General features: G+C 44.4%; 1 protein-coding gene and 1 long non-coding RNA gene across 12 annotated transcripts; one reads left to right on the top strand and one right to left on the bottom strand.

Moving 5' to 3' along the window:
- Positions 1–2,668: 2,668 nt before the first annotated feature.
- Positions 2,669–23,284, bottom strand: GPHB5 (glycoprotein hormone subunit beta 5). 10 transcript variants are annotated; one of them, XM_035326863.1, is made up of 5 exons: positions 23,127–23,284; positions 21,559–21,793; positions 13,120–13,213; positions 6,650–6,854; positions 2,669–4,821 (listed from the first exon to the last, which is right to left on the bottom strand). In XM_035326863.1, the coding sequence occupies exons 4-5, from the start codon at positions 6,851–6,853 to the stop codon at positions 4,633–4,635; spliced, it is 393 nt and encodes a 130-aa protein (XP_035182754.1). In that variant the 5' UTR covers position 6,854; positions 13,120–13,213; positions 21,559–21,793; positions 23,127–23,284; the 3' UTR covers positions 2,669–4,632. The 10 variants fall into 10 exon arrangements, with proteins under 10 accessions (XP_035182754.1, XP_035182751.1, XP_035182753.1 ...); XM_035326860.1 differs by having other exon boundaries at positions 13,144–13,213; positions 21,559–23,284; XM_035326862.1 differs by lacking the exon at positions 13,120–13,213 and having other exon boundaries at positions 21,559–23,284.
- On the top strand, positions 8,601–10,269 carry LOC118167472. Of its 2 annotated transcripts, none has more exons than XR_004751155.1 (3): positions 8,601–8,755; positions 8,975–9,051; positions 10,129–10,269. It is a non-coding gene; the product is annotated as an uncharacterized LOC118167472 (long non-coding RNA). The 2 variants fall into 2 exon arrangements; XR_004751154.1 differs by having other exon boundaries at positions 9,949–10,269.
- Positions 23,285–23,803: the final 519 nt, after the last annotated feature.

Genomic DNA, 23,803 nt, shown 5'->3' with positions numbered 1-23,803 from the left:
TAAATGCTGGACTAGAATCAAGAATATGACTGGTTGCCACTGAAGGAAACTGTTATTAATCACCAGTTCTTCTATGGCCAGGCTATACCCAGGAAGAAGCAGCACAGAGGACGTGCTGCCATTAACACCAAGATGCTGAATGCATCCTCCAGAGCAGAAACTTGGATATACCCAGGGAAGGATACTGCTATACAGCCCAATGCTGATACATTTCCCTGAGCATCCGCTCCTCGCTAGGGTCAGCGGCAGGATATTGGGTGAGACAGCCCTTAGCTTGGGCCCAGGGCAGCGGTTCCTGTTTTCCTGTGAGTACAATGAGAGCAGGAGGGAGCTGCCTATCCCATCCTACAAAGAGAAAGCCAGTCGGTGCAGGAAACACACCCAGGGTCGCATCCTGCCCTCTCTCTGTAACTCAGGTTTGAAGATGCGGTAAAATATATTCCTGACTGATTTCTGACGGGGTTGGTCCTGCTGGACACGCCAACTGCTGCATGCAAACGAGGGGAGCTGAGCCTCAAGACAGCAGATGTCTTGACAATACTCTGAAAGTATTGTCAAAAATGAAAGCATGGCGTGACTGCGACTATTGCTGTTCACATTAGAAGAGTGACAACAAATCCAAGAAACAGAGAGCTGTGCAGGATGAAGACATGAGTCACCAGAGACCTACAGCCTACTCCAGAATGCACTAGGGAGAAAAAACTGGCTGTATCGTCACTCCCAGTGCCCGGAAAGGAAACTGAGGCACAAAGAAACCCATTGTTTTGCCCCAGTTCACCTGGTATGTTTATGGCAGAGCCAAGTCCAGACTCAGAGCTGTACAGTTACGCCTTTTCCATACCTGCACCTTCTCCTTTCTGAGCAGGTAGATGCAACCACCTCCCTTCCTTTAGAAAGTCTTTCACTGCAGCAGGTATTTCGAGGATTTTTGTCTGGTGGTGGTGCTCAGTGTCCAGGTGAAGGGGACAACCCATGTGCTGGTTGGGCTCCACTGCTGAGATAAGATGTGGGATGTGATGGCCTCTGTAACAAACTCTCCTTTGCAAACTTGCACACCGAAGACAGAAGGGCTGTTTAACTGCTTTGGACAGGTGGGAAGGTGAGATACAGATTTAGGGCTTTAAGGAGCATTAAAAAGCCCCCAGGGAAAAGGCAGCAGCCTGGGAAGGGGATCCTCATGTTCTGAACTGCGTGGGCTATTTTGACTGCCTGCAAATTCTGAGCAGGACATAAACTCCCAGCTGCAGCATAAAGGAAGTGAAAGCCAAAAGACCTGATTCCAAGTATTAAAACTGGTGAAAATGCCTAATAGCATGTGAACTTCTGGAGAGAAAAAAAAAAAAAAAAGATCTGCAGTTCCTAGGAGCAGGAATCAAGCTGGCTCCTTGAAACTCTGTCGTGTGCCCCTCTTGTGGGAGCTCAGCAGAGCTAGAAAATGAGTGCTCAAGCCTGGACAGGCTTGAGAAGTGGGCCCATGTGAACCTCATGAGGTTCAACAAAGCCAAGTGCAAGGTACTGCACCTGGGTCAGGGCCATCCCAAACACGAGCACAGACTGGAGGATGAGTGAATTGAGAGCACCTCTGTGGAGGACTTGGGTGCACTGGTAGATGAAAACTCATGCATGAGCTGTCAGTGTGGGCTTGCAGTTCAGAAAGCCAATCATATAATCTCTCGACAGCACCAGCAGCAGCATGGGCAGGAGGACAAGGGAGGGGAGATTGTCCCCCTCTGCTCTGCTCTTGTGAGACCCCACCTGGAGCCCTGGGCCCCCAGCACAAGGACAGGGACCTGTTGGAGAAAGTCCAGAGGAGGCCACAAAGATGCTCAGAGGCTGGAGCCCCTCTGCTGTGGGGAGAGGCTGAGGGAGGTGGGGGTGTTCAGCCTGGAGAGGAGAAGGCTCCAGGGAGACCTCCCAGCGGCCTGACAGGGCCTAAACAGGCTGCAGGACAGCTGGGGAGGGGCTCTGTGTCAGGGGGTGGACTGATAGGACAAGGGGTAATGGCTTTAAACTTAAAAAGGGTAGATTTAGGTTAGATAAAAGGAATAAATTCTTCACTCTGAGGATGGTGAGGCCCTGGCCCAGACTGCCCAGAGGACCTGTGGCTGCCCCATCCCTGGCAGTGCCCAAGACCAGGCTGGATGGGGCTTTGAGCAATGTGGTCTGGTGGGGGGTGTCCCTGCCCATGGCAGGAGGTTGGGTGGAATTAGATGGGCTTCAAGGACTCTTCCAACCCAAACTATTCTGAGATTCTAGAAAAAAGGGATGTGCAGGTCAAATGGGTTGCTGGGATCTGGCATTCACTGTATTTTTGTCACCCACAGTAAAACCACAGCAACTCCATTCATTTTGGCGCTTCTCCTTAAAAGACCATCTAGAAGTGTTAGCTTGGTTTCAGTCAATACATTCTTCCCACTCCTCCTCTTCTGCCTCCCAAGTTTGGTTGCTACTACGTCAGTCAAAACCTTCCTTCACAGCCTACAGTGTTTTCTTCTAAAAGCTCATTTGAGTTTCTACTGCCTCACCATCTCTGGGTACTGCCTGTATTTCCCGTTGGCTGCAAAGGACGTTTGCCACTTTCTAACCCTACTTTTAATCCTGAGATTATAGCACAGCCAGACTCCGTGAGAGAAATCCAATGAAGGAAATGACTTCACATCAGCATCGAGGAGATGTTTTGCAGGTGTTCACAACTCTGGCAAAGAGTTTATAGGAGCTTACACATGTTCTATATGAGAAACCTCTATGCATAAATAAAGAAGGACACGTTGCTTTAAATTGCGTTCATACTACAGTTTGGGGGTTTATTAAGGACACAAAATATTTTGTAGGTTTCCCATAGGAGTTGTTATGCTGGTAAGAACAATAACAAGATTGGAGAGATGTAATTTGAAAGAAAACACAAGGACTTCTTAAGGCAGTTAAACTCACCATCACCAGAAAACCGCTCCTGCTGCTGTTTGATATAGCAGTCTATATTCAGAATTACTGAGGGCAGATGATAAAATTACCTCCTTCCTACTCAGCCAGAGCGCATCTTTCACAATTCCAGACAAAACATAACAGCAACTAATAAATTACAGGTTAAATTAAAAAGAAAAAAATAATCTGTCTTAGTGAGGACAGGACACCTGGGGAAGTTTCAGGCATGCAACCCTGGAAATGAAGGCAACTGCATCCAGAAGACAATCAGAGAGGAAGTCAGGTGCTGATATTTCTCTCAGCAGCAATTCTCTCCTAATGGCTGAGAAGTCATATTTTTGTTTTGTAAACTCCTGTGAGCCCCTCACACTTGCCAAAATCTTCATGCTTTTACATCTTTTCCCATTTTGTTCAGGGGAGAAATGAGAGACAAACGTGCATCTGTCCTTCTCCAGGTGGGAACCAGAGGACAGAGGCACTTACAGAGCCGTGGTCACCGGGGGGGGCTGCTGCAGCAGCTCCCATATGTCCCCTAGTTTGTAAATAGTGGGTCTGAAGAGGTGTGAACCAACCTTTGACACGTCTGCTGTCTTCCTGGTCCTGGGCCTATCCCACCCTTGGTGGCCATGCTATTGGGTATCAGACAACTCCACAGCTCTCCTGTGAGCACTTCTGGCTGCCCTCCGGCTCTGTGTGCACCTCCTTCTTGAGGAGCAGGTCTCCAAGGAGCTCAGCAGTGCAGAGAAGTGTGGGAACACCCTTCATGGCCCCCTCCTTCCCATCACCTCAGCCAGGGCTCACTGAAACCAAACCATCATCAACGTGTTTTGGCTTGGTCCCTCTAACTCTGGAAATTGTCAAGGGAGGTGCCTTGGGCTGTGCAGAGCCTCTCTGATTTTACATGAGGTCAGTTCTGCTCCAGGACAATCCTGGAAAAAGCAGGATGGGAAGAAATGCATCTTTGTGTTTTTACAGATTTAATGTGCTTCTTTCCATTTTTTTTTTAAAGAGTTGTCCCTTGTGAGGCAAGATTTTTTTCAACAGAATAGCTCCAATTAAGCAAATTACTGAAACACGTGCTTAAGTCCCTTGATATTAAGCAAAGCACTTAATCATGAGCTTAAGTACTTTGCTGAGTCAGGGCTAAGGATGCATTCACCCAAGTTCAAGGTGGTGATTTGGATACCCATTTCCATTTAATTGGCCTGACGGCCTTTTCTTTGACAGTTATTCCTGACAGACTTCAGTGTAAGAAGAACAGGGGAGAGAAGGGGATATGCTGGTAATTACATTTACATTGCTGGGAAGGCGCTAAACCCTGAAATGAATAGAGGCTGTTCCACCAGCTGTAATGCCTTCATGGCCTGTTTCCAACTGCTCTGTGACTGTTTAGTCCATGTGCATTTTGTACGTGAAGCAAGGTCACATACTGTGAAAAGCCTGTGAAGAAGGGAAACAGCATCCTTTTTTTCTTTTCCATAGGATTTGCTATTGTAAGGCTGCGCACTACATTTCTACAGGTATAGTGCTTTAAACAGCACGGGGAGAAGGGATTAAGCCTCATCTGCCTATGAAAATCAATGATTAGGAGCATTAGATGCTAAGATCAAATTCTGGACTGACTCACACCCTCTGTAAGCCTGGAGATACCAGGGGTGTAGAGCCAGGGAAGAATCTGACCCTCCCTCACCTGACCTGGGGAAGGAGAGCTCAGGCAGTCTCACACTCGGTGGTGGCAGTGGAGCAGATGTCGCAGTCGCAGCGGATGGCCACGGGGTATGTGTAGAAGGGATCCACGCCCGGGGCACACTTCGGCAGCATCACCGTCACCAGCTTGGTCTCATTGTAGGTGCACACGCGGTGGTAAGACTCGATGTAAGGAGGTTCCAGAATTGGCCTCTGTGGGGGACAAATGCTGGCATCAGGCAAGATGCAAAACAAGTATCTAGAGTCCAAGTTTCCTCAAGGGGACTTAGTGTAAGTAAAGCAACCAGTGGATCAAGATGGAAGGGGCCACAGAAATAAGTTTTATGTTACAACCTCTGATGCCTGCCCCTTGGGTCCAGCCATGAAGGGGAATGAGCATATGTGCATGTGTGTGAGAGCCTGAAGCCTTAAGTTCCAATTAAAGCCGCCTGAAGGAAGACAAAAGCCTACCCAAAAAGCTGGTTTTCAGCAGAATACTAGTGTTTCAACCAAATGCAGGTTTGCCAAAAGCAGCTGCCTTCTCCCAGAAGATTTTCCATCAGAGAAAGCACATTCAGCTGGAAACCCTTCTGCTGAGCCTACTGCCAGATGCATTCAGCTGAACTACATCCCCGCAGAGGTCCACATGGGTGCCAGGCAGCTGGGTCCCTCTCAGCCAGACCAGTCCCCCCAGTCAGGCTGGGTGTCCTACAGATCCTAGCCACATCCCCTCCCCCCCCGCCTGCCATGGGGGCTGCACTCATGTGATGTTTCTCATGCGATGAATAGCTTGGCCAGAGACCTCAACCAGCAAGAGACAGGAGCCTGAAGGCCCTGAATCCTGCACTCCCACATGGAATGATGGTGGCATAAATTTTGCTGAAAAGTAAGTTTTTCCTCAACAGAAGCACGTGCTTTCCAGAGACTCCAAGAAGGGGCAGCAGAGACAGGAGCGGGGGGAGCCCACTGTAATCCTTTTCCTCACACAGATGTGAAAAAGCATGAAGTAACACAGCCAGAAGACATTTTAGCATTTTCTTTCTTTCCCTCTCTGCTTTGGAAAGAGCTTGCGCTAGGAACCAAGAATGATGGCATGGAAAAGAACAGATGCAAAGTTTCAGTGAGAAGATATCCAGACACCCTCCCTCTTACCAACCTCCCCCATCCAAGGGGTTTTCTAGAAGCTGCTGAGTCTACTGCCAGATGCATTCAGCTGAACTGCATCCCCATGGTATTGCAGTGCAGTACGAGAGCCTACAAAGTCTGTGCTGCCAGAGGTGCTCAGAGGATGGGGGGAACTGGGTGATAAGAGGTCCCTTGAAGGAACCTTATTCCACTGGGGAAATCTGGCAGTCAGTGGCCTTTCCCTTGTCCCACCAAGCAGGGAAGGTGGGCTGTCAGAGACTGCTTCCTGCTTTGCTCAGTTATACAGAGTCCTTGTATTTACATGGACATAACCCCTCTGGAGCTTCCCTTAAGAAGGTCTAGGGTCTGGGTCTGGCCCCTTGAGCTGCTCAGTGGCAGAAAGGCAATGAGAGTCAGAAACTTGCTCTCTGAAGTGTGTGCAGACTTATGCTCTCTTTCCCTACACCCCCAAAAGACAGCTACTTCACTTTTACACAGGGCTGTGATTTAAAACACGGCCAACTTAGAAACAGACATTATCTTTGGGATGTGTTTTTTGGAACAAAAGATATTAGCCCTCAACTGGGAGCTCCATTTTAACCTCAAAGGAATATTTTCTAAGTAAAGTAATAAAGGCCTCCTCTCCTTAAGTTTTTAAGCTGCAAGAGGCTTTCAAATTCCAAAATGTGAACATTACTCAAGTGCTTTGTTAGTATCAACACATGATGATGCACATCGCCCTTTGAGACCCTGCAAGGTGGGAGGGAACCACCTGCAGCAAGGCACTCTGCCACCGACAGCAAGGGGTTCATGGAGCAGGACACAACTCTTGCCTGCCCTGTAGGTAGCCGCAAGCCACTTAATGCTTTTCTTTTGAGGGCTTTTCTTGGGAGAGGGTAAAAGCCTGGAGTCTCACCTCCCAGGTCTCGCAGCGTCCCCAGCAAGCATCTGTTGTGATCCGCAGTGCCTTGCAGCCGGGCTTCTTGGCCAGGAAGGTGAACTCACGCACGGCACAGCCGATGAAGGTGCGCAGGTCAATGGCGGAGCTCTCAGGCATGCCACCACGGCCTGCTGGCAGCAGGAGGAGCAGAGTGGCCAGGATCACGCACTGGAGCTTCATGCTGTGGTAGAAGAGAGAGGAGTGAAGGGAGAGCCAGGACAGTGGCACGGCCCTGGAAGAAAGAAGTCCAAGTTCATAGGTTCAGCACAAGAACCAGGATGACCCTTCCTCCCCTCTTTCCCTTTCTCATTCAGCCTAAGAGAAGATGGGCAGATGAGGGGTCACCTGCTCCCATAGAGAAGGGAAGTCTTATTGCCACAGTCTGTATTATAAAGCAGCAGCCTGCAGGCTTTCTCCACAAAGCAGTGGGGTTTCTGGTAGAAAACAGCCACCTGCCAGTGCCTCAGACCCACTGAAATGCCCACACTGCAAGTTTACAATGCAGCAAATGTCTTCCTGCCACCCCAGATGGGCCTCCTGGGCCTTGCACCAGGCCAACAGGCAGATAGGACTTTGGTCGCCCTCTCAGGGCACAGCTGTGGCAGTACCAACCCTGGCAGGGACAGTCTGTCAGGGCAGTGTCTGTCAGGGCTGTCTGTCCACCATGCATGCATACAGGAGGTAGCAGGATCCCTCCTTTGCTGCATTCAGCAGAGTTAGGCCTGCAGAGCACACCAGCGTTTTGCTGAAGGCACCTAATTCTGGATTTACCCTACTTACCTTTCAACCTAAGTCAGGAGCCAAGCATCCCTGAGCGTGTGCTATAGGCTCTGGAGAGAGACAAGCACCTCCCAAAAGCAGCATTGGTGTTACCATTACCAAGACCCTGAGCACTCAGCTGGCACTGGGTCACTCCCTAGGCTGCCACCAGAGAGGCAGATGAAACCCTTGTTTTTCCCTCCCAAATGCTGCCCTACCAGCCAGCTCAAACCCAACCAAGGCTGCCAAGCCAGTGAGAAGAGCTGGTTAGGCAGAAGGGACGTGGCCAAGATGACTAGAGGAGGCTTGGCCTCTTCATGCCTCCACACAGCCTGCCAAAGGCCAAGTCCCTCTGCTACTTGCTGCCTTTCTATCTCAAACCTTTGGTGAAGAGAGCAACCAGTCTCTCTGGAAAACTGTCAGAAAGAGAAAGAAATTGAAAGTAATTTGAGCTCTAAGCCACAATATCCACTTCATACCTCCCATACTTGCATTGCATTTAAAAACATCCACCTAGAAACCCCAGACTTGACATTTAACTTTGAGAGAGAAGGTCAGCTGCTGAATACGGTGCACAGACTTGTGTGCATTGGGCTGTGTCCTCAGCTGGATACATTTCAGGAAAATGAGCTCAGCCTGCCTTTTGCCTGACTGAAGCCGAGTCTCTAGGCTTCCATTAAACCAGATGCTTTAAATTTGCTAAACCAGAGTTTTAGATCAGCACATGGAGTTTGCTACAGTGGAGTTTGCTTCATGCATGTGGCCAGGCATGCACTGTTGTCTTACACGTGATTAAATGAACAGATGTTTATATATAAGCTTCAACAGAGTTAAAAGAAAAAAGTTGTTTTTCCTTATTTTTAATAACAAGCTTCTGAGAGCAAAAGAGACAAACTTCAGAACAAATTGAACATCTATTCTTTGCCACCCTAGCAAAACCCGCTGCTTTATTCATGAGTCAGAGCCACGATGGAGCAAACACAGAAGCACACTCACCTAACTTGTTGGAGTCAGATCTCCTTCAGCAGGCTTAAATTGCAGATGGTGTTTCAGAGTGTCAGAGTGAGCAGCAGGAGACCTGCACAGCAATCTTTGTCAGGTTTGTGCTCACCAGATCTCCTTAGCAGCTGCTACTGGGCTGCTTAATTGCTCGAATTTATAGAAAGGGTCTTGTCAATCAAGGCAAGACTGAGGCAGATCCTTACATGAACTACCCAAGGCATCGAAGTCATTGACTGTAAAGTAAGCCTCTCCTTTCCAGCAGCAATTAGCTTACAGCATATTGTTTCATAACTCCAGCCCCAAAACAAAAGGATTTTCTTGGTGAGTGACATCGTGCTTGCGAAGTAACGAGCACGCACTGGGGCGAAAAGGATCTTTTTTTTTTTTTCCATAGAAGAGTTGCAGTACCTTTGCAAAGAGGTTGTAGGCTGCTTCTGAAATAATCATTACCCCCTACACTTAACAAATCCTGAGTAAGCGCCCTGAAGAAAGACTTTGCAAACATTTGTGCTAACAAAACCCTGATTTTTTTGTCAACAGCATAAGACCTTTTTTATTTGATTGTCCTGTACAAGCAATGGCAATGGATGGGGGGAGGATGAGCAGCTGTCACACAGGTAAGCAGCACTATGCAAAGGAAACGTGGAAATGTGTCCATTGCCTTCACCATGCAAATACAACTTCAGCTATTTTTAGGACAGAAAGAAGCTGAGGAACCACGATGCTAGGAAAAACTCACTGGTCAGTGAGTTTGTAAAACACGAGTGGTGAAAGTGCAAGCCATATGCCCACGCTGCAACCTCAGAAAGTCACCTCCCTTTCCTGCCACTGGCTCACTGCTGAACAGTGAATTCCCAGTGCTGAATGTTTCAATACCCAGGCACATAATGAAAAGTCAAGGTAAGTGTCAGCAACTATGCACCCCTCAGGGTGCTGCTGCTACAGGTGGCCACAGCAATATGACCTGGCCCTGAGAAAAGAAAATGACAGAGAAAACCTTGATTTAAATCAACTTCTACCTATGATGTTTGAAAGAAACAAAACAAAACAGCATCTGTTGTTGTCCAGAAAATGCATCTCCTATCAAATATGAAATATGTATTCTTCTGGTGGGTTGTATTTCAGCCTTCTGTTGTATGACCTGGAAACCAGCAATTAACTGTTGAGCAAATGTGCTATTGAAGCACACAAGAACAAACAAGATAAATTATATAGGTGCTATAGGTGTTTTAGGGTGACTAACCCATTGTTCAGGGTCCTGGCTTCACTTCCAAGGTCAATAGTATAAATCTGGAGCAGGACTTGGACTCAGTCAAACACCTCCTGGGAACCCACAGAGCTCTTACTTCACGTTACTTTTCAGCTTGGAGCAGCCACTGCCTGGCTGTTTTTCTTGCCGCTGCATGGCCCTGCTATCTCCCTGGCCAGTAAATTATACTGATTGCATGCATACATGCTGACTTGTAAAAGTCTTGTTATTTGCCTCTGAGATTCACCATTTCTGTCTAAATTAGGAAATGGTGATTGGAAGAACTGAAAGGAGGAGGCAATTCTGTTGTCTGCAGTCTCACACTGACCTCAGGACATTCTGCATAGCTAAGAGATGCTGTCTGTTCTACAACCATCATCCTAATTCTTTCCTTCCACCTTTTCCCTCCCCAAAGTTACTCTCATTTTATGCATTTTTAATGCAGCAGCACATGAGGTCCTTCTCGGGTCTCAGGCTTTATCAGTCATCCAAAGGATCTGCCTAGAGTCTGCAGTATGAGAGGCTGAGTCTTGCACATGGAGATCTTGGGAGGCAGCTGGGAATGGACCATTCTCAAGATCACTGGAAGGTCAAGAGAAACAGCCGAAGTCTTGCCACTGATCTAAAAATATCAGCAATTTTCCATTAAAAAGTCTCTGATTTTCTGCTTGTTTCTTTGACATTATGGACCAAAAATAAAGCTATTAAAAGGAACTTTTAGACTTTATTTTCTTAAGTACAGTTTAGAAGTTCCTACTTGCAGAGAAACCAGGTAAAAGTGAAAATATTGGTTGTAAATTTTCCTCTGATTCTGAAAATGTGCTTTCAAAAATCATCCCAAGATTACAGACAGATACAGGAAATACATTCCAGATGGCATATCAACCAGCTTTGACAGATTCCTCTTCTTCTATGGACTAGAAAAACAAGGGCTGGACTTTTGGTTTGTGTAATCCGGTTTGTTTCACTGACTTCTGCTGAGATTCTGTTCTCCTGTCTTCACTTGTACTGAAAAGCCTCACGAAGCAAAATGAGACAAATTGCAAACTGACCCCTCTCGCTTATTTTCGCTTTTGAAAGTCCTGTCTAATCATGGGACAGACACTGATTTCTGAAGGATTTGCATCATGTCTCATGAAATCTATGAGTGTTGGCTTTTTTCCAGCTAGTGTTTTTTTGGCCTTTTTTTAATTATTGTTATTATTATTGTTATTTATTTTTTTATTTAAGGTGATTAACAACTATACTGTGTACCTGTACACTTGGCCTTCAGTGTACATCAGAAATTTAAAGGCTGTGTATTTTTATTTTCCCCACATATTTCAAAATCATTTGAAATAAAGGGTGACATATTCATCTTTAAAAGTTATATCTTTATGTCTACCATTTACCTTCACATTCCCTTTTTGAGACACAGAATGAGATAGGAACAGACTGACCAAGGGAGGACCTCTGTTGAGGATTGTGTATCCACTCATCCATTCAGGCTTGTGTGGCTTTTCCTCTGAATTCTGGATGGGCAGAACACAGAAATCAATATGCTGTTCAAGGTGTCAGGGTTATCAGCACAGTGTTGTCTGCTCATCACTCAAGTTCAGGCGAATCTCACAGGCTTTGCACAAGAACTGCCGTGGAAGCACGCAGCAACCCTCCACAATGTGTAACCTCTGAGGTTATAAAGTATTTGTGGGCTTAATTCTACCAGTTCCCAGCAAAACCTGGGAGGGCTTTGCCCATTTTGGCATCCCAGTGACTCCACTTTCCTTTGGCAAAACAGCACAACTCCCAGATGCAGTCCTGGGAGGTTCTGCCAGCAGGGAGAATGCTTTGCTCCTGACTTATCCCCTCGCTGACCTGTCTTTGGCAGAGGTCCCACTATGCAGCTCGATATACAGCCTGTGCCCTCCAAGAGGCTTTCCGAAAACAGGCACTCTTGTTCAAAAGAATTCTGGGCTTTCAACCTCAAACATGGGGAACTCCATCACTGCAAGAGAGCTTGGATGTGTGTAGGCACTTCACTGCCTTCTGGATGCGAACTTCATGCTCAGTCTTTCCCTATCCCATGCACAGAAAAAAGAGCAATACCAGGTGCTCTTCACTTCAACACTCCATAAAACACCAAAATTAAAATTATCCAAAGAGATTAACATTAACACCCTAATTCTCAGCTGTGCAAGAATTTTTAAATTCCATTCTTGTCCCTCAGCGATGAGTCTCTCAACTTCAAACACGCCCTAATGTATTTTTTCTAGTATTAAAAACCTATATGGATTATTTTTATGTTGCCCAGTCTCAAGATATCCCACTCCTATGAGCAATCTGTCTGTATCCTGATTAATTCACAATTCAGAAAGAGAGAGAGAAACAAAGAGTGGAGGAGGAAAGTGAGAGCATATACACAAGCAAAGTACTGACAATGACTATGTTAGCATTTTGTGTAACATTTGGAGTAGGTTAAAAAAAAAAAGTTATCAACACTACTCTAACAAAAAAGAAAATATGAAAAATTATAATTTTTCACATCAGATGTCAAATCCCTGGTTTCAGGCAACATGGATTTTCTCAGTCTAGCACTACAAAAACATCTAGGTTTTGCCCAATATTCTACTTCTTTCTATCAGAAGTACATTTTCTTATAAATTTTTGTGGCGGGACAGATTAAAAAAAAAGAAGAGGAAAAAAAAAAAGGACATTTTTACCTCAGCTCAGTTCATTGACTTCTTGTAGATATCAACAGCATCACTGATTTTGGAGGAGGAACTGAAAACCAGAGTTGCTGGAGGTCTTATAAAGATGCCTGCAAGTGAAGACATGGAAGAGAGCATGGAGGGAGAGGTCAGCAGGAGGCTGAGTTAATATTACTGTAGAAACAGAGGTTGGAGGAGGCAGGCTGTAGAAGTAGCCAGCCAATAAGGTACAGTAAGGAAAAGGGAGTTAACAGACTAGAAGCTTAAGTGGGATCAGCCATTGGAAAGAAAGAAAGGTACCAGGATGTGCTACCTCATGAGACAGAGCAAGGGAAACAGTAACGTTGAGTGGTTACACACCATAAGTACTGCACTGAGACAGGTAGGAGGCTGTCTGGCCATGAAGAAACTGATTGCTGTTCAAGAAAGCCAAGCCAGTAACTAGATATCAGATCTTAATGCACTGGTCACAAGAGGGTCACACAGAGAAAAAGGTTGTAAAATCTGTAGTCATTCTAAACATATGAAATAAGGAAGAGTTAAGAATGGCTCTCACCACTGTGAGAAGGGTGAGAAGGGTGGCTGTGTGTGCAAAAGTAACAGAGAAGGAGAAATGGATGATGAAAGGTTTGCTGGCCAAGTCCCCAGGAGTAGGCATTGAAGAGAGGTTAGGATTCAGGTTAGAATGGAATTGGAAAGCCAGGTTTCTGAAGCAGGTAGATGAAGCAGAGGTAATTTGATGTACTCACTGGAAAAATTAGCACCAGACTCACTTTTTCCTCTAGAAGCTTTATCTAATATCAGACTTTGCCTTAACAGGTTGTTTGCTCTCTGCTGGTAGTTCTGAAAGAAAAACTTTGTGTCCTGAGAACAGCATTACAGACAAGTACGTTACAGTTCTTTAATCTATCCTCACAGCTGCTGCAGATGTGTCTTGGAATGTGGCTTTCTGTCATTTGCTAAATTTCTAAAGAATGTGAAGAATTGATTTGCAAAGGGACAGACAAAATAGGTTTAACCTTGAGACGGCATGGCTGATCTAAAAATTAAAATCAGAGGAAGCAACTAAAGCTCATACAAAAGCTCTGACAGAAATACTGCCAAATGTAAGCAGAGAGAGCACAATGTCAGGAAATGTATTCTCAAATGGTAATTAGATAAATGTTGACTTGCCCATTAACAATGGAACACCAATCCTAACTGAAGGTCTCAGGCACACAAATCCACTTCTCCTGCTTTAAGAGGCTCATTTCGCCTCCCGAGGTTATCACAGCGCAAACTGGCACCAGCTGAATGAGTGTTCGGATGAGAAAAATGGAGTCAGAAAAGAGGATTTGTCAAGCCTGCTGTGGACATAAATCATGCCATGCTTAGTGCTATCCTACAAAGGAAAAAAACAAAAAAAAAAAAAAAAAAAGATAATTATTTCTCTGCTGCTTTCTGTGCTGCTTGTGTTACAGATTGCCCAGAGAAGAAAACTGCGAAGTCAAGTCCTGGAGATCTGATCTGCTGTGAAACAACACAGCACTAAATGCAGCAGCACCATAGCTGCTCCAGCACAGACACTGTCTCTCTAGCATTGCTGCTGCAGGGAGACTATCAATCAGCATTCATCTCCCTCTGCATCCAGTCCTGGAAAATGAAGTCCAAGAGTAAGCTTAAACAGGAAGAGAAAAATGCTAATCTATAGTTTGCTTCAGGCATGTCAAACTCAGTGAGATAACACTGTTCTGCTGAAAAGGGCTTGTAGCTATGATGGATTCAATCCAGAGGAGAGGTAATGGAGGTCTTAAAGCCACTATAAGAGCCAGAGCTTCTGAAAATTGGTAGTGAGCATCTCTAACACACACAATAATTCCAATATAAGACAAATCCATAGCAGAACTGAAGGTTCAGTTCAGGATCTTGATCATAACCTGGGTTTATACAACATGGGCTAACAGGATAGCCTGCATTACAGCTGGCATATTTATATAAGTGGTACTTCAGAAAAAATAATATATCAAACTTTAGATTCTGAGCAAAATGTTTGGGAATAAAAACTCAGAGAGAAAAATGGAAAGGAAAACAGGAAGTTAAGAATGTTCATGCTCAAGAAAAGGACACCTTCCAACAAAACACACCCAACAAAATACCAATAGTGCAAGGATAGCCAGAAAGTGATAAAGCAGAGCAGTCTGCCTAAGTCCATGTCATGCAAATGCTAATTCAGGTGTCTCTTATGCCTTAATGAAGAATGAAAGGGTAGAAGTATCAAGAGTGTTGGCTGGCATGGTTTAGCAATAGAAAGTCTTTATGCTATCAGCAGAGGTGAAGGTCTGACTCTGTAGCTTGCTCTCTACAGTGCTGGTGAGTTGCATTGCAAAGATTAAGATCAGCTTAAGACACATTCCTCAAGAAGTGACTGCCAGGAAGAAATTACCTGGAACAGGGACATTCTCAGGGACTTCACTGAAGATTTAGGAGTTGTCACATATAGAGTGATATCCGGGAAAATAAATTTTAAAAAAAGACATACCTAGATACCTAGAATGGATGAGGAGGAGAGAGTAAATGCACAACCTCAGGCTCAGGCTGTGGAAGTCCTTAATCATGATCCCTAGGAAAGTAAGGCATCTCCTTCCTTAAGGCTATCATTTCCTTGCTTTGGAAAGGTGCATAGCTCCCAGTAATAAGGAAGAAAACACTACTAAGTGGGGGAAAAACGGATAGCTCTCTTTTTTGCCAATGTCAAATACATGATATGATAAGAGCTTGGAAAAAAATATTTGGGGAAAAACGTGTTAATTTAAGACATACACCAAAAAAAAAGCCAAAAATAGGGTCTGAAAACAACAGCCACCAGGTAAACATGCAATTGGCCATGTATGACTAACATGCCCTGAAATAACATGAAAATGAGTCTAATTAACTCCAAACTCATCCTCAATACAGAGACGTGCAAACTTTTCAAGAGAACACAGACTTTTGCTTGGCATGAAGTCCGTGAGTCAATCCCTGGTTCCTGCCAAGTTTTCAGCTCTTTTGACATCTCTAAGGCAAGGCAATACGTGGGTGAATGTAAAAATAAATGGCACCCTGTAAATGACAGCTTCCAAGATTAGCTTCCTCTCTGTTCAACATTTCACCTTGTCTCAGGGGAAACTCAACTAGGAAAAATGCCTGAGCAACACCTGCAGAACTAGGGCCAAAGGAAGCTACTGAAATGGGCAAAACAACCACTGACAGAAACAACATTGATATGTTATTGTAATGCATGGGGAAAAAAATAAAACATTAACTGATATTAAAACATTTTCACAAAACAAGGTCATTCTTTGATCACCAAAACATAACATCTGTGCTCCTGTGGACATGTGTATCCAAACTAACACCTGGGTTTCCTGGTGTTTGGTAAGGATTGCACCAGCTCTGCAGCTTTTGCTCAGGTGGGCAGTAACATGGACCCTACCGATGCATTTATAATATCTGAAAAACACTAAGCAATATAAAAACTAATAAATAAGCACTACAGTGATACTAATCTGTCAAAGTTCCTATAAACAGCCAAAGGGTTTGACAGAAATGATACGAATTAAGGTGAATAGGAGGTTTGACTGATATATGAAAAGCCCTGCTTTATTTTTTTTCAGAGAACCTGGACAGAAATGCTATAAAGCAGCTGAACAGTAGACATTTACTCTGAGATGACAGCATTCTGTTTCACTTTATATTTTTAAGGGCATAGAATGGAAGCTTTAAATGTGCAGCACTTTACTCTTGTGCTTTGTTTTTGCCTTTATCAAACCTGTAGTGAATAACTGACTTTGAATATCACACTGCAATTGCTTCTCAGTTCTCAAACCCTCTTTTGAAAATGTGCACGTCCTTCAACTGTCCTCAGCTGTGGACACATTCTCTTGCTTGCTGGACTGTTTGTGGCCATGATTCTGATCACATTCAGTCCCATGTAAATCAAGAATTCAAACCCAATGGAGTTGGCTAAATGCTGATATAGGGGAGAGCTGGGCTCTCTATTTGCACACCAGGTAATGGTCTGCAGATCTGCCCTCAGTTCACTGTAATGTGAAAAAGATTCTCCAATAAATTTAGATACTATGTAAATTACAAGTGACTGCAATAACCAATTTAACTCAAATCAATTCTGCATTTCATAACTTTCCTCTAATGGTCTTTTGAAAAGAGATTTTAGGCTTTTATGACAGACTAGCGGGCAATGACATAATTCTATTAATCCTCTCCTCTGGGCTCAGAAGTGGAAGATGAAGCTTCTTAGTCAAAACTATGTAAGTTCAAAGATGTATTATCTTAATTCATTATTTTCCCTATTGTTTGTGTCCAGTGCACTGGAAAAAAAAGACTTCTCATTTTGACATGCATCACCACCAGTGCTAATGCTCCGTTTTCAACATTGCCTCGGTGATGAGTGAAGTTTACAAATTAGACAAAGCTAGAAGCGGAGTCTCTTGAAACAAAGCTACTGTCTCTTCCTGTGAATCCTGTTAGAATAAGCTCATGGAACTACTGAACTAATCAAATCCAGTCAGGAAAACAAATACAACACAAGTCCCAAACCCCAGAGAGGCACTTGTCCAAATCAAAGCTCATTACAGCCTAGACCCAGACAGTAATGAGCAAGATGTTTCGGCAGCAGACAGAATCAAACCCTGCAGCCTGAACTCTTTTCACCCTCTGGGGAAATGTGGATCTTAGTCAACACTCTGAGTTCTCAGACTATTTCAAGTTTGAGTTCATCACCCTGTTCCCACTGATTTTAACAAGCTCCTCATGGGTGCAGTCATCCCATGTCACAGAACCAGCGTGGCTCCCATAAACACAGGGAGACACAGAAATACAGGAACCATCAGGCCTGAGAAACAACCTCTACAACCTTACAGAGCCAGCTGAGGTGACCAGAGGGTTGCCCATTTGCTGTTGTCTATCTTGGTGCACCAACTTGCCAGAAACTGAAGACTGACCTGGTGAGGACCATGAGAAGAGTGAGGGATGCCAAAGCTCCTGCTTTCACACGTTAGCATCACTGTGCAACTGTGTCATTGTACTGAAGCCCATGTCCTTCCTGCAGGAATCTCTGTTTTAACTCTTCTGTAATGTATTTGGAGACGGACAAGCACATTCTTTGTGAAAGAAGAACGCGGAGGCCATACGGAGATTGAATTTAGCACCCTGTCCTGGTTTCAGTTAGGATAGTTATTTTTCCTCCTAGTAGCTGGTAGGGTGCTATGTTTTAGATTAGGATGAGAAGAGTGCTGATAACATGCTGATGTTTTAATTGCTGCAGAGCAATGCTTACACTATGCCAAGGACTTTTCAGCTTCTCGCTCTGTGCTGCCAGCGGGCAGGCTGGGGGTGCAGCAAGAGCTAGGAGGGGACAAACCCAGGACAGCTGACCCAAACTGGCCAAAGGGGCATTCCATACCATCTGACGTCATGCTAAACAATATAGAGGGGTGGCTAGCCGGGGTGGGGGGGCCGGCTGCTCGGGGTTGGGCTGGGCATCGGTCAGCGGGTGGTGAGCAATTGCATTGTGTATCACTTGTTTGTACATATTATTATTATTATCATTATTATTTTCTATCTTAATAAACTGTCTTTATCTCAACCCACAGGCTTCACTTTCCCGTTTCTCTCCCCCATCCCAGAGAGGGAGGGGGGAGGGTGAGCGAACGGCTGTGTGGTGTTTAGCTGCCAGCCAGGTTAAACCACAACAGCACCCTTTTTTTAACGACTATCATAGACCAGTCCTGAATATCACCTCTTAGCCACAATCCATCTCAAAACCACCCTTATAAACCAAACCAACAGCAGACACAGTACTGCACTGTAAATCATTCATGCCTCCACACATGCCATGACCTGTGAGATGCCAATGCCAGCACAGGACAATCAAATGTCCAGTCCCTGGGAGTGCATTCATACATGCAGGGCTTTGCAAAACACAGCTCTGCCCCCGAGGGGAATAGCTCCCTGTCATCGGGATCACATCACTCATAATTTATAACTTGTTTACGAGTTCAGGAATTATAATTTAGTAAAAGATGTTGATATTTACTTGAGCTGCAAGTTCAAGTAGGAGCCAGTAGTCTTCTGCATACAGATTAATCAATACAGATTAACTGAAAGAGAACCACAAACTCAACTTCATGGTGCTATTGCTATACACTTCTGCTTTTCTTCAAGCACTTTATATTCAGCAGCCTTTGTAAGATGTGTGTAATTTAATTAGATTAGACAGATAAATCCAGATAAAAACAAAATGTTTTTGTCATTTAAAGAGACTTCCAAACCAGAGATTAATTTATAAAGACCTCATGGTCTGACAAGACAAGCTTTGTACTTCACAGGGTTTTATACTGTATTTGATTCTGACAATTTCTGCTATATTCTCCTATGCTCAAAGGTCAAATATGTAAATCATGACCCAGTGTAATAATTTCTTGCTTTGGTGGCAGCTGGCATGTGGCAAACAGATGCCGAAATCCAGCTGTTTAAATCCTCAATCAGCCATTTAAGTTGAAACCCAGCAGTGAAATGACTAAAAGGTATGTTTTCAGAATAGTGTGCCAAATGGTACCCCAGGGATTCCCACTCAAGTTGAAATACTGAAAGACTCTGAACCCCATCAACAAGGAAAGAATACAACATACAGATGTTGCTTTATAAGGAAAATGCATCACAAATGACTCACAGATAAAGCTGTAAAGATAATAAGATGTTGGGTTTGAACCTAAACGCATGGCTAGAAAATTAAAGGTTTGCCTAATTAGTATCAGTGATGAGTGTATGAAGGCATCAGATGGCCTGCTGGCTCCAGCTGTATGGAACTGAATTTCTGAACCCATGGCCCTTTGTTATCACTCAAGAGCAACATGCACTTTCAAGAGTTCAGCATTAGGCAATGCCCTACCGACACTGACAGTGGCCAATGAGGCTGGCCTGTAGGCCTTTTGGAAAAGACACCCCACACAGGCTGGTCCCAGGGTGCTGAAAAGGGATAAATACTTGGGTAACTGGCTGTGACACTTGGGTTTGCACATTTTCCTGTGTTAGGTGATATTGTCTGCCTCGTACAGAGAGTTTTGGTGGAACTAGCAATGTGTCTCTGAAGAGATCAGTGACAATGACAGCTTCTGCACACTGAGTTTCACAGTCTTTTTCAACTGAGAAAGTACTTCATTTATTTTTAATCCAAGGAGCTACAGTGTTGACAGAATGATGAAAATTGGTTAACTTGTTATTTTCCCCCATTTCAGTTGTTTGATTACACGTGCAGGACCGTGTCCAGACCGGTTTCAGTTTGAGGCAAAAGTTTTGCAAACCTCCTGCTAATACCCAAGAGCCAGGCGGTGACTCCAGGCTGAGCAGCAAGGGTATCTCCTACCCCAACCCAAGGGCAGCTGTGGAATGAGAAGGGCTCTTTGTATCACAGAAGTGTGGGAAATTCACCATCCAAAGAATCCTACTTTGTGGTTTGGCCTTGTTACCATTAATGTCAAGGGGGAGTTTTAATCCCTGAAGCAGCATGCAGTGAATCAGGATCTTCATAAAGGATCTGCCTAAAGAAGGCTCGTGGCATTTCATCCAGAGATGGCTTTATCTTTTTTCATTTGGGCTACTCCTGGGGAGACATCAGGCGCCCTAACCTTGCATCAGCCATTGTACATATCCAAGAAATTATTAGCCTATGAGACAAAGCTACAACTTTCAACCACTAGAATGCCATGGGCAGAAAGAGCAAGAGATCCAGACTAGCCCGTGACTGCCATGGCTATGACAACCCTGCCCTGATACACTGGGGTGACTGGAGTAAAGATTTTTCCTGGATGTGGATGGATTTTACATGTTCATTATTCAAAAATAATTTGTTTCCCCGATTTCTTACACATCTGAGCACCCTGAAGGAAGGTAAATGTTACAACGGATTTTGCCTAGTCTTCGTTTTCACCTCTGCTGTTGTGACTCAGAGCAGTGCATTTCATGTGTGCCAACTTCTTCCAGAGTCTACTAGATATCAGTCCACCTCCTTACAGGGTGCCACGATGTGCACGCATCCTGCTTCTCAGCATCACACTGATGCTCACTGCAACCCGCACAAAATACCTCTTCTGTATGCATTTGGTACTCTCCAGACAAGAAAGTGAAGTTACACTGCTTAATTTCCATTTTCTCCTCACCTCAGTGATTAGGTAAGCAGTTTTTGCTCAAAACAATGTTTTAAGTAATAATAATGGAAAGTCTCAGAGGAGAGAAGACAGCATCTTAGTAACATTGGTTTTAAGATGACAACTGCACAAGAGAAAAGGATAGCTCCCTACCCTTGAAAGCAAAAATTCCCTTTCAATTTCCACATTAGCACAGTATCATCATTTTAACAATGGTGCCCTATTCAGAACAAAATTCTTTTGTACACAGACATTGTGTCTAGACAGTCTTAGAAAAAAAAATCACTCTACTTAACATGAGGGGGTTGGGTTTTATTATATGTTCTTAAATGTTTGACTGCAGGCTCACATACTATTCACAAATCATGCAGCGTAAATTTATTAAAGTTTTGTCTGGAGGCGATGGGTACATCCTTCTAAGACGTACAGGAAGCAAAGTGGGACTGAACTCCTCTCTGAAGCTTACGGGCATAAAAGCTTTCTAGAGGTCATGCAGCTAACGTACACAAAACAGCAGATGATATTAATAGGATAAATTTACTGCAGGAAGAGGAAACTGAGACCACATCACTCATATTACTATTGTCCAGTTTCCCATATAGACGCAGCAGATTTGTCCAAAAGCCTCACAAGCCTTTATTTTACTTTTGTTGACTGCAATGGGACTTCCACCAATGAACACAGCAAGACCACAATTAAGTCTTGCAGTTCCCAGAGACAGTCCTTACCTGCCTCAGCATGTTTCTGTTCTTAGAAGAGGGATTTCTCCCTCATTCAAGCAAGCATGAGTGCACCCAAGGAAAAATCATAAAATATTTCTTCTTTTCAAATGATTATTCTTTTTAACTTAGCCATTGATAGAAAAACATGTTATGGCTTTTTTATTTTTGAGATTAAAACAGAATCTCCTCCTGCACAGGGACAAATTCTGTTCAGGACCAACACACTCCTTTTACCTACACACCCTGCCCTCTAAGCACTGGTTGATTTTGGACCATTACTTACTTGCTACGTCTTTCACATCCTTGTGTTAGCAGAGCAGATTTCCTTCTAGAAGAATCAGGTAGAGGCTCGACTTGACCTGCCAGGGGATCCAACAGAAGGGTGGCTGATGAGGGTGTGAGCTCTGGAGAGCAAGAGGAACAGGTCCCAACAAAACCACAAGAGCCTACACGAGCTTCAGGTCAGGCATGTGGTCTGGGGCTGCAGTGGGTTTGGTGATAAGGAGTAATGGTGGCACCTGGGGGAGCAGAAAGAGGTTAGGATAGGATGAATGTCTCTTCTTAGAGGAAGAAAAAGAAAGCTGTGAATGAGAGAGGGTGCGTGCCAGCCTGGGGCAAGGAGAGAACAGAAGGTGTCCATTCACCAAAGCACTGGGAAGTGTGTTATGGGATGGGAAACCCGATGACCAGAGAGGCCCAGGGGAGTGGATGAGGATTACGCCATGGCCCTCTCACCCCAGGACCTGGGGGCAAGGAGGAACAGCACCCGTACAGAGGCCTGTCCACCCTGCATTACTCACACTCCCATCCCACCGGCACAGGGATACCAGAAACCCTTCTCCTCCCCTACCTGCTCAGTCCTCTCTGTGCAGGCAAAAAGACAAACACCCCAATTCTGTACTTTGCTGAAGAGACATTTCCAGATGTTACTTAGAAAATGGATTATCACGAACAAACTGATGAGGATAATGGATGCGACTGACAGAATGCGAACACATGGAAAACGATTCAAGGTTACAGCAAAGGAAAATACTTTTCAAAGCTTCAACCACTGCCAAGTCAGGCAGCACACAGGGAGAAAAGCCAGCCTGGAAGGAAGGTCACATTTTTAACCAGTGGCCAGCATTTCCATAGCAAGCTTGGTATCACTAACCCCAAGTCCATCCTGGGCACTGGAAAACGGTGCTGTTAAGGGAAATGCTTTCCCTTTTAGCTGATCTTTGTTCTTTTTGCTGCTGCCATTAAAACACTGAGATATAATACTTTTCCCAGTTCTGTCTCAGGATTATCCTACCATAATGTACGAAGGTTGGTTGAACAGTTATCCCATGAAATCAAGTTCCTGCAGAAAAGACTACTTAAGCTTTGGAAAATGAGTTGTTATTTATTAGTGCAAGATCTGGATTTCATGCTAACACTCCCTGCTGCAATAATGACGCAACCAAAACAGGATATCCTACATCACTGACTAATTGAAGTCTGATCAAAAGAAAATACCAGTATGACATTAAATGGCTTATTTATAGGTTGTTTCCCTAGACAATGAATCCAAGCATTTACATTTAATTATTAGATTTCAAATCCCAATAATAGGTTAATTTTTGTTCCATTAAGTTACACACTGCATACATTTCATCACCAAGGATTTGAAACTGGCTTGGTAATTTAGAAGAGGAAAAGAGAAAGGAGTGTAATGACAGTGGATTTAGCAGGAATATAAATTATGCTCGATTAAAAGGGGTAAAAGGAAAAAAGGGAGAGTGGGAGAGTTTCTTAACAATCTAACTGATTTAGTTAATCTCTTTTCCTAGACACTGAATTCATCAAGTAAAAGGCAGACTCTGTGCATACCTGGTAGCTTCAGCACGATCGCGTGCTCTTGCAAGTGAATCCTAGGGCCTTTTTGGTTTGGCCAAGCAAGTCCAAAGCACTTGGCAGAAACCAGGGGCTGCTGCTGGATCAGCACCTCTTGATCCAGGCAAGGAGCCTAATATCCCTTGATGGCGAAGTCTCCTATGGAAACAAATCCTGTGTTATCACGCCACGTGTACCTGACTGCTGGCAGTTCTCCTCTTCTCTCCCCAGCTTCTGGCACGGTTGAGTCCCCCCATGTGTCAGAGGAGTTGCTGCCTCAGATGTAGCTGCTGTAGGTGCCACAAGCTGTACCAAGGAAGCCACAAGAGGCATAGAGACATGGGAAGCCAGGTGTGAATGCTTCTGCTGCCACTCCTGGAACTGCCTTTTTTTTTTTTTTCCTTTTACTAAATAAAGTGCATTTGGACTGCATGAAGTTACTAACACACACTTTTTGCAACAAAGGGGGGAGGGAAGACAAATGAGTTGATAGACTAAAATGCCATATTCTAACACTCCCATATGCTGACAAAACCTACAAACCAGCAAGAATTCTTGCATACCCTTGGCCTGACTGAACTGCTTTAGCAGAAGAGTCAAAAAGGTTTAACAACCTTTAAGAATCTGATTTTTGCAGATGTTGACCATGGGTACTCTCTAAATTAAGGCATGGT

The sequence above is a fragment of the Oxyura jamaicensis genome, chromosome 5, assembly GCF_011077185.1.
Source record: "Oxyura jamaicensis isolate SHBP4307 breed ruddy duck chromosome 5, BPBGC_Ojam_1.0, whole genome shotgun sequence".
In the NCBI taxonomy this organism is placed as follows: Eukaryota; Metazoa; Chordata; class Aves; order Anseriformes; family Anatidae; genus Oxyura; species Oxyura jamaicensis.
The sequence above is the reverse complement of the archived record's forward strand: the minus strand, read 5'-3'. Positions and strand labels throughout refer to the sequence as shown.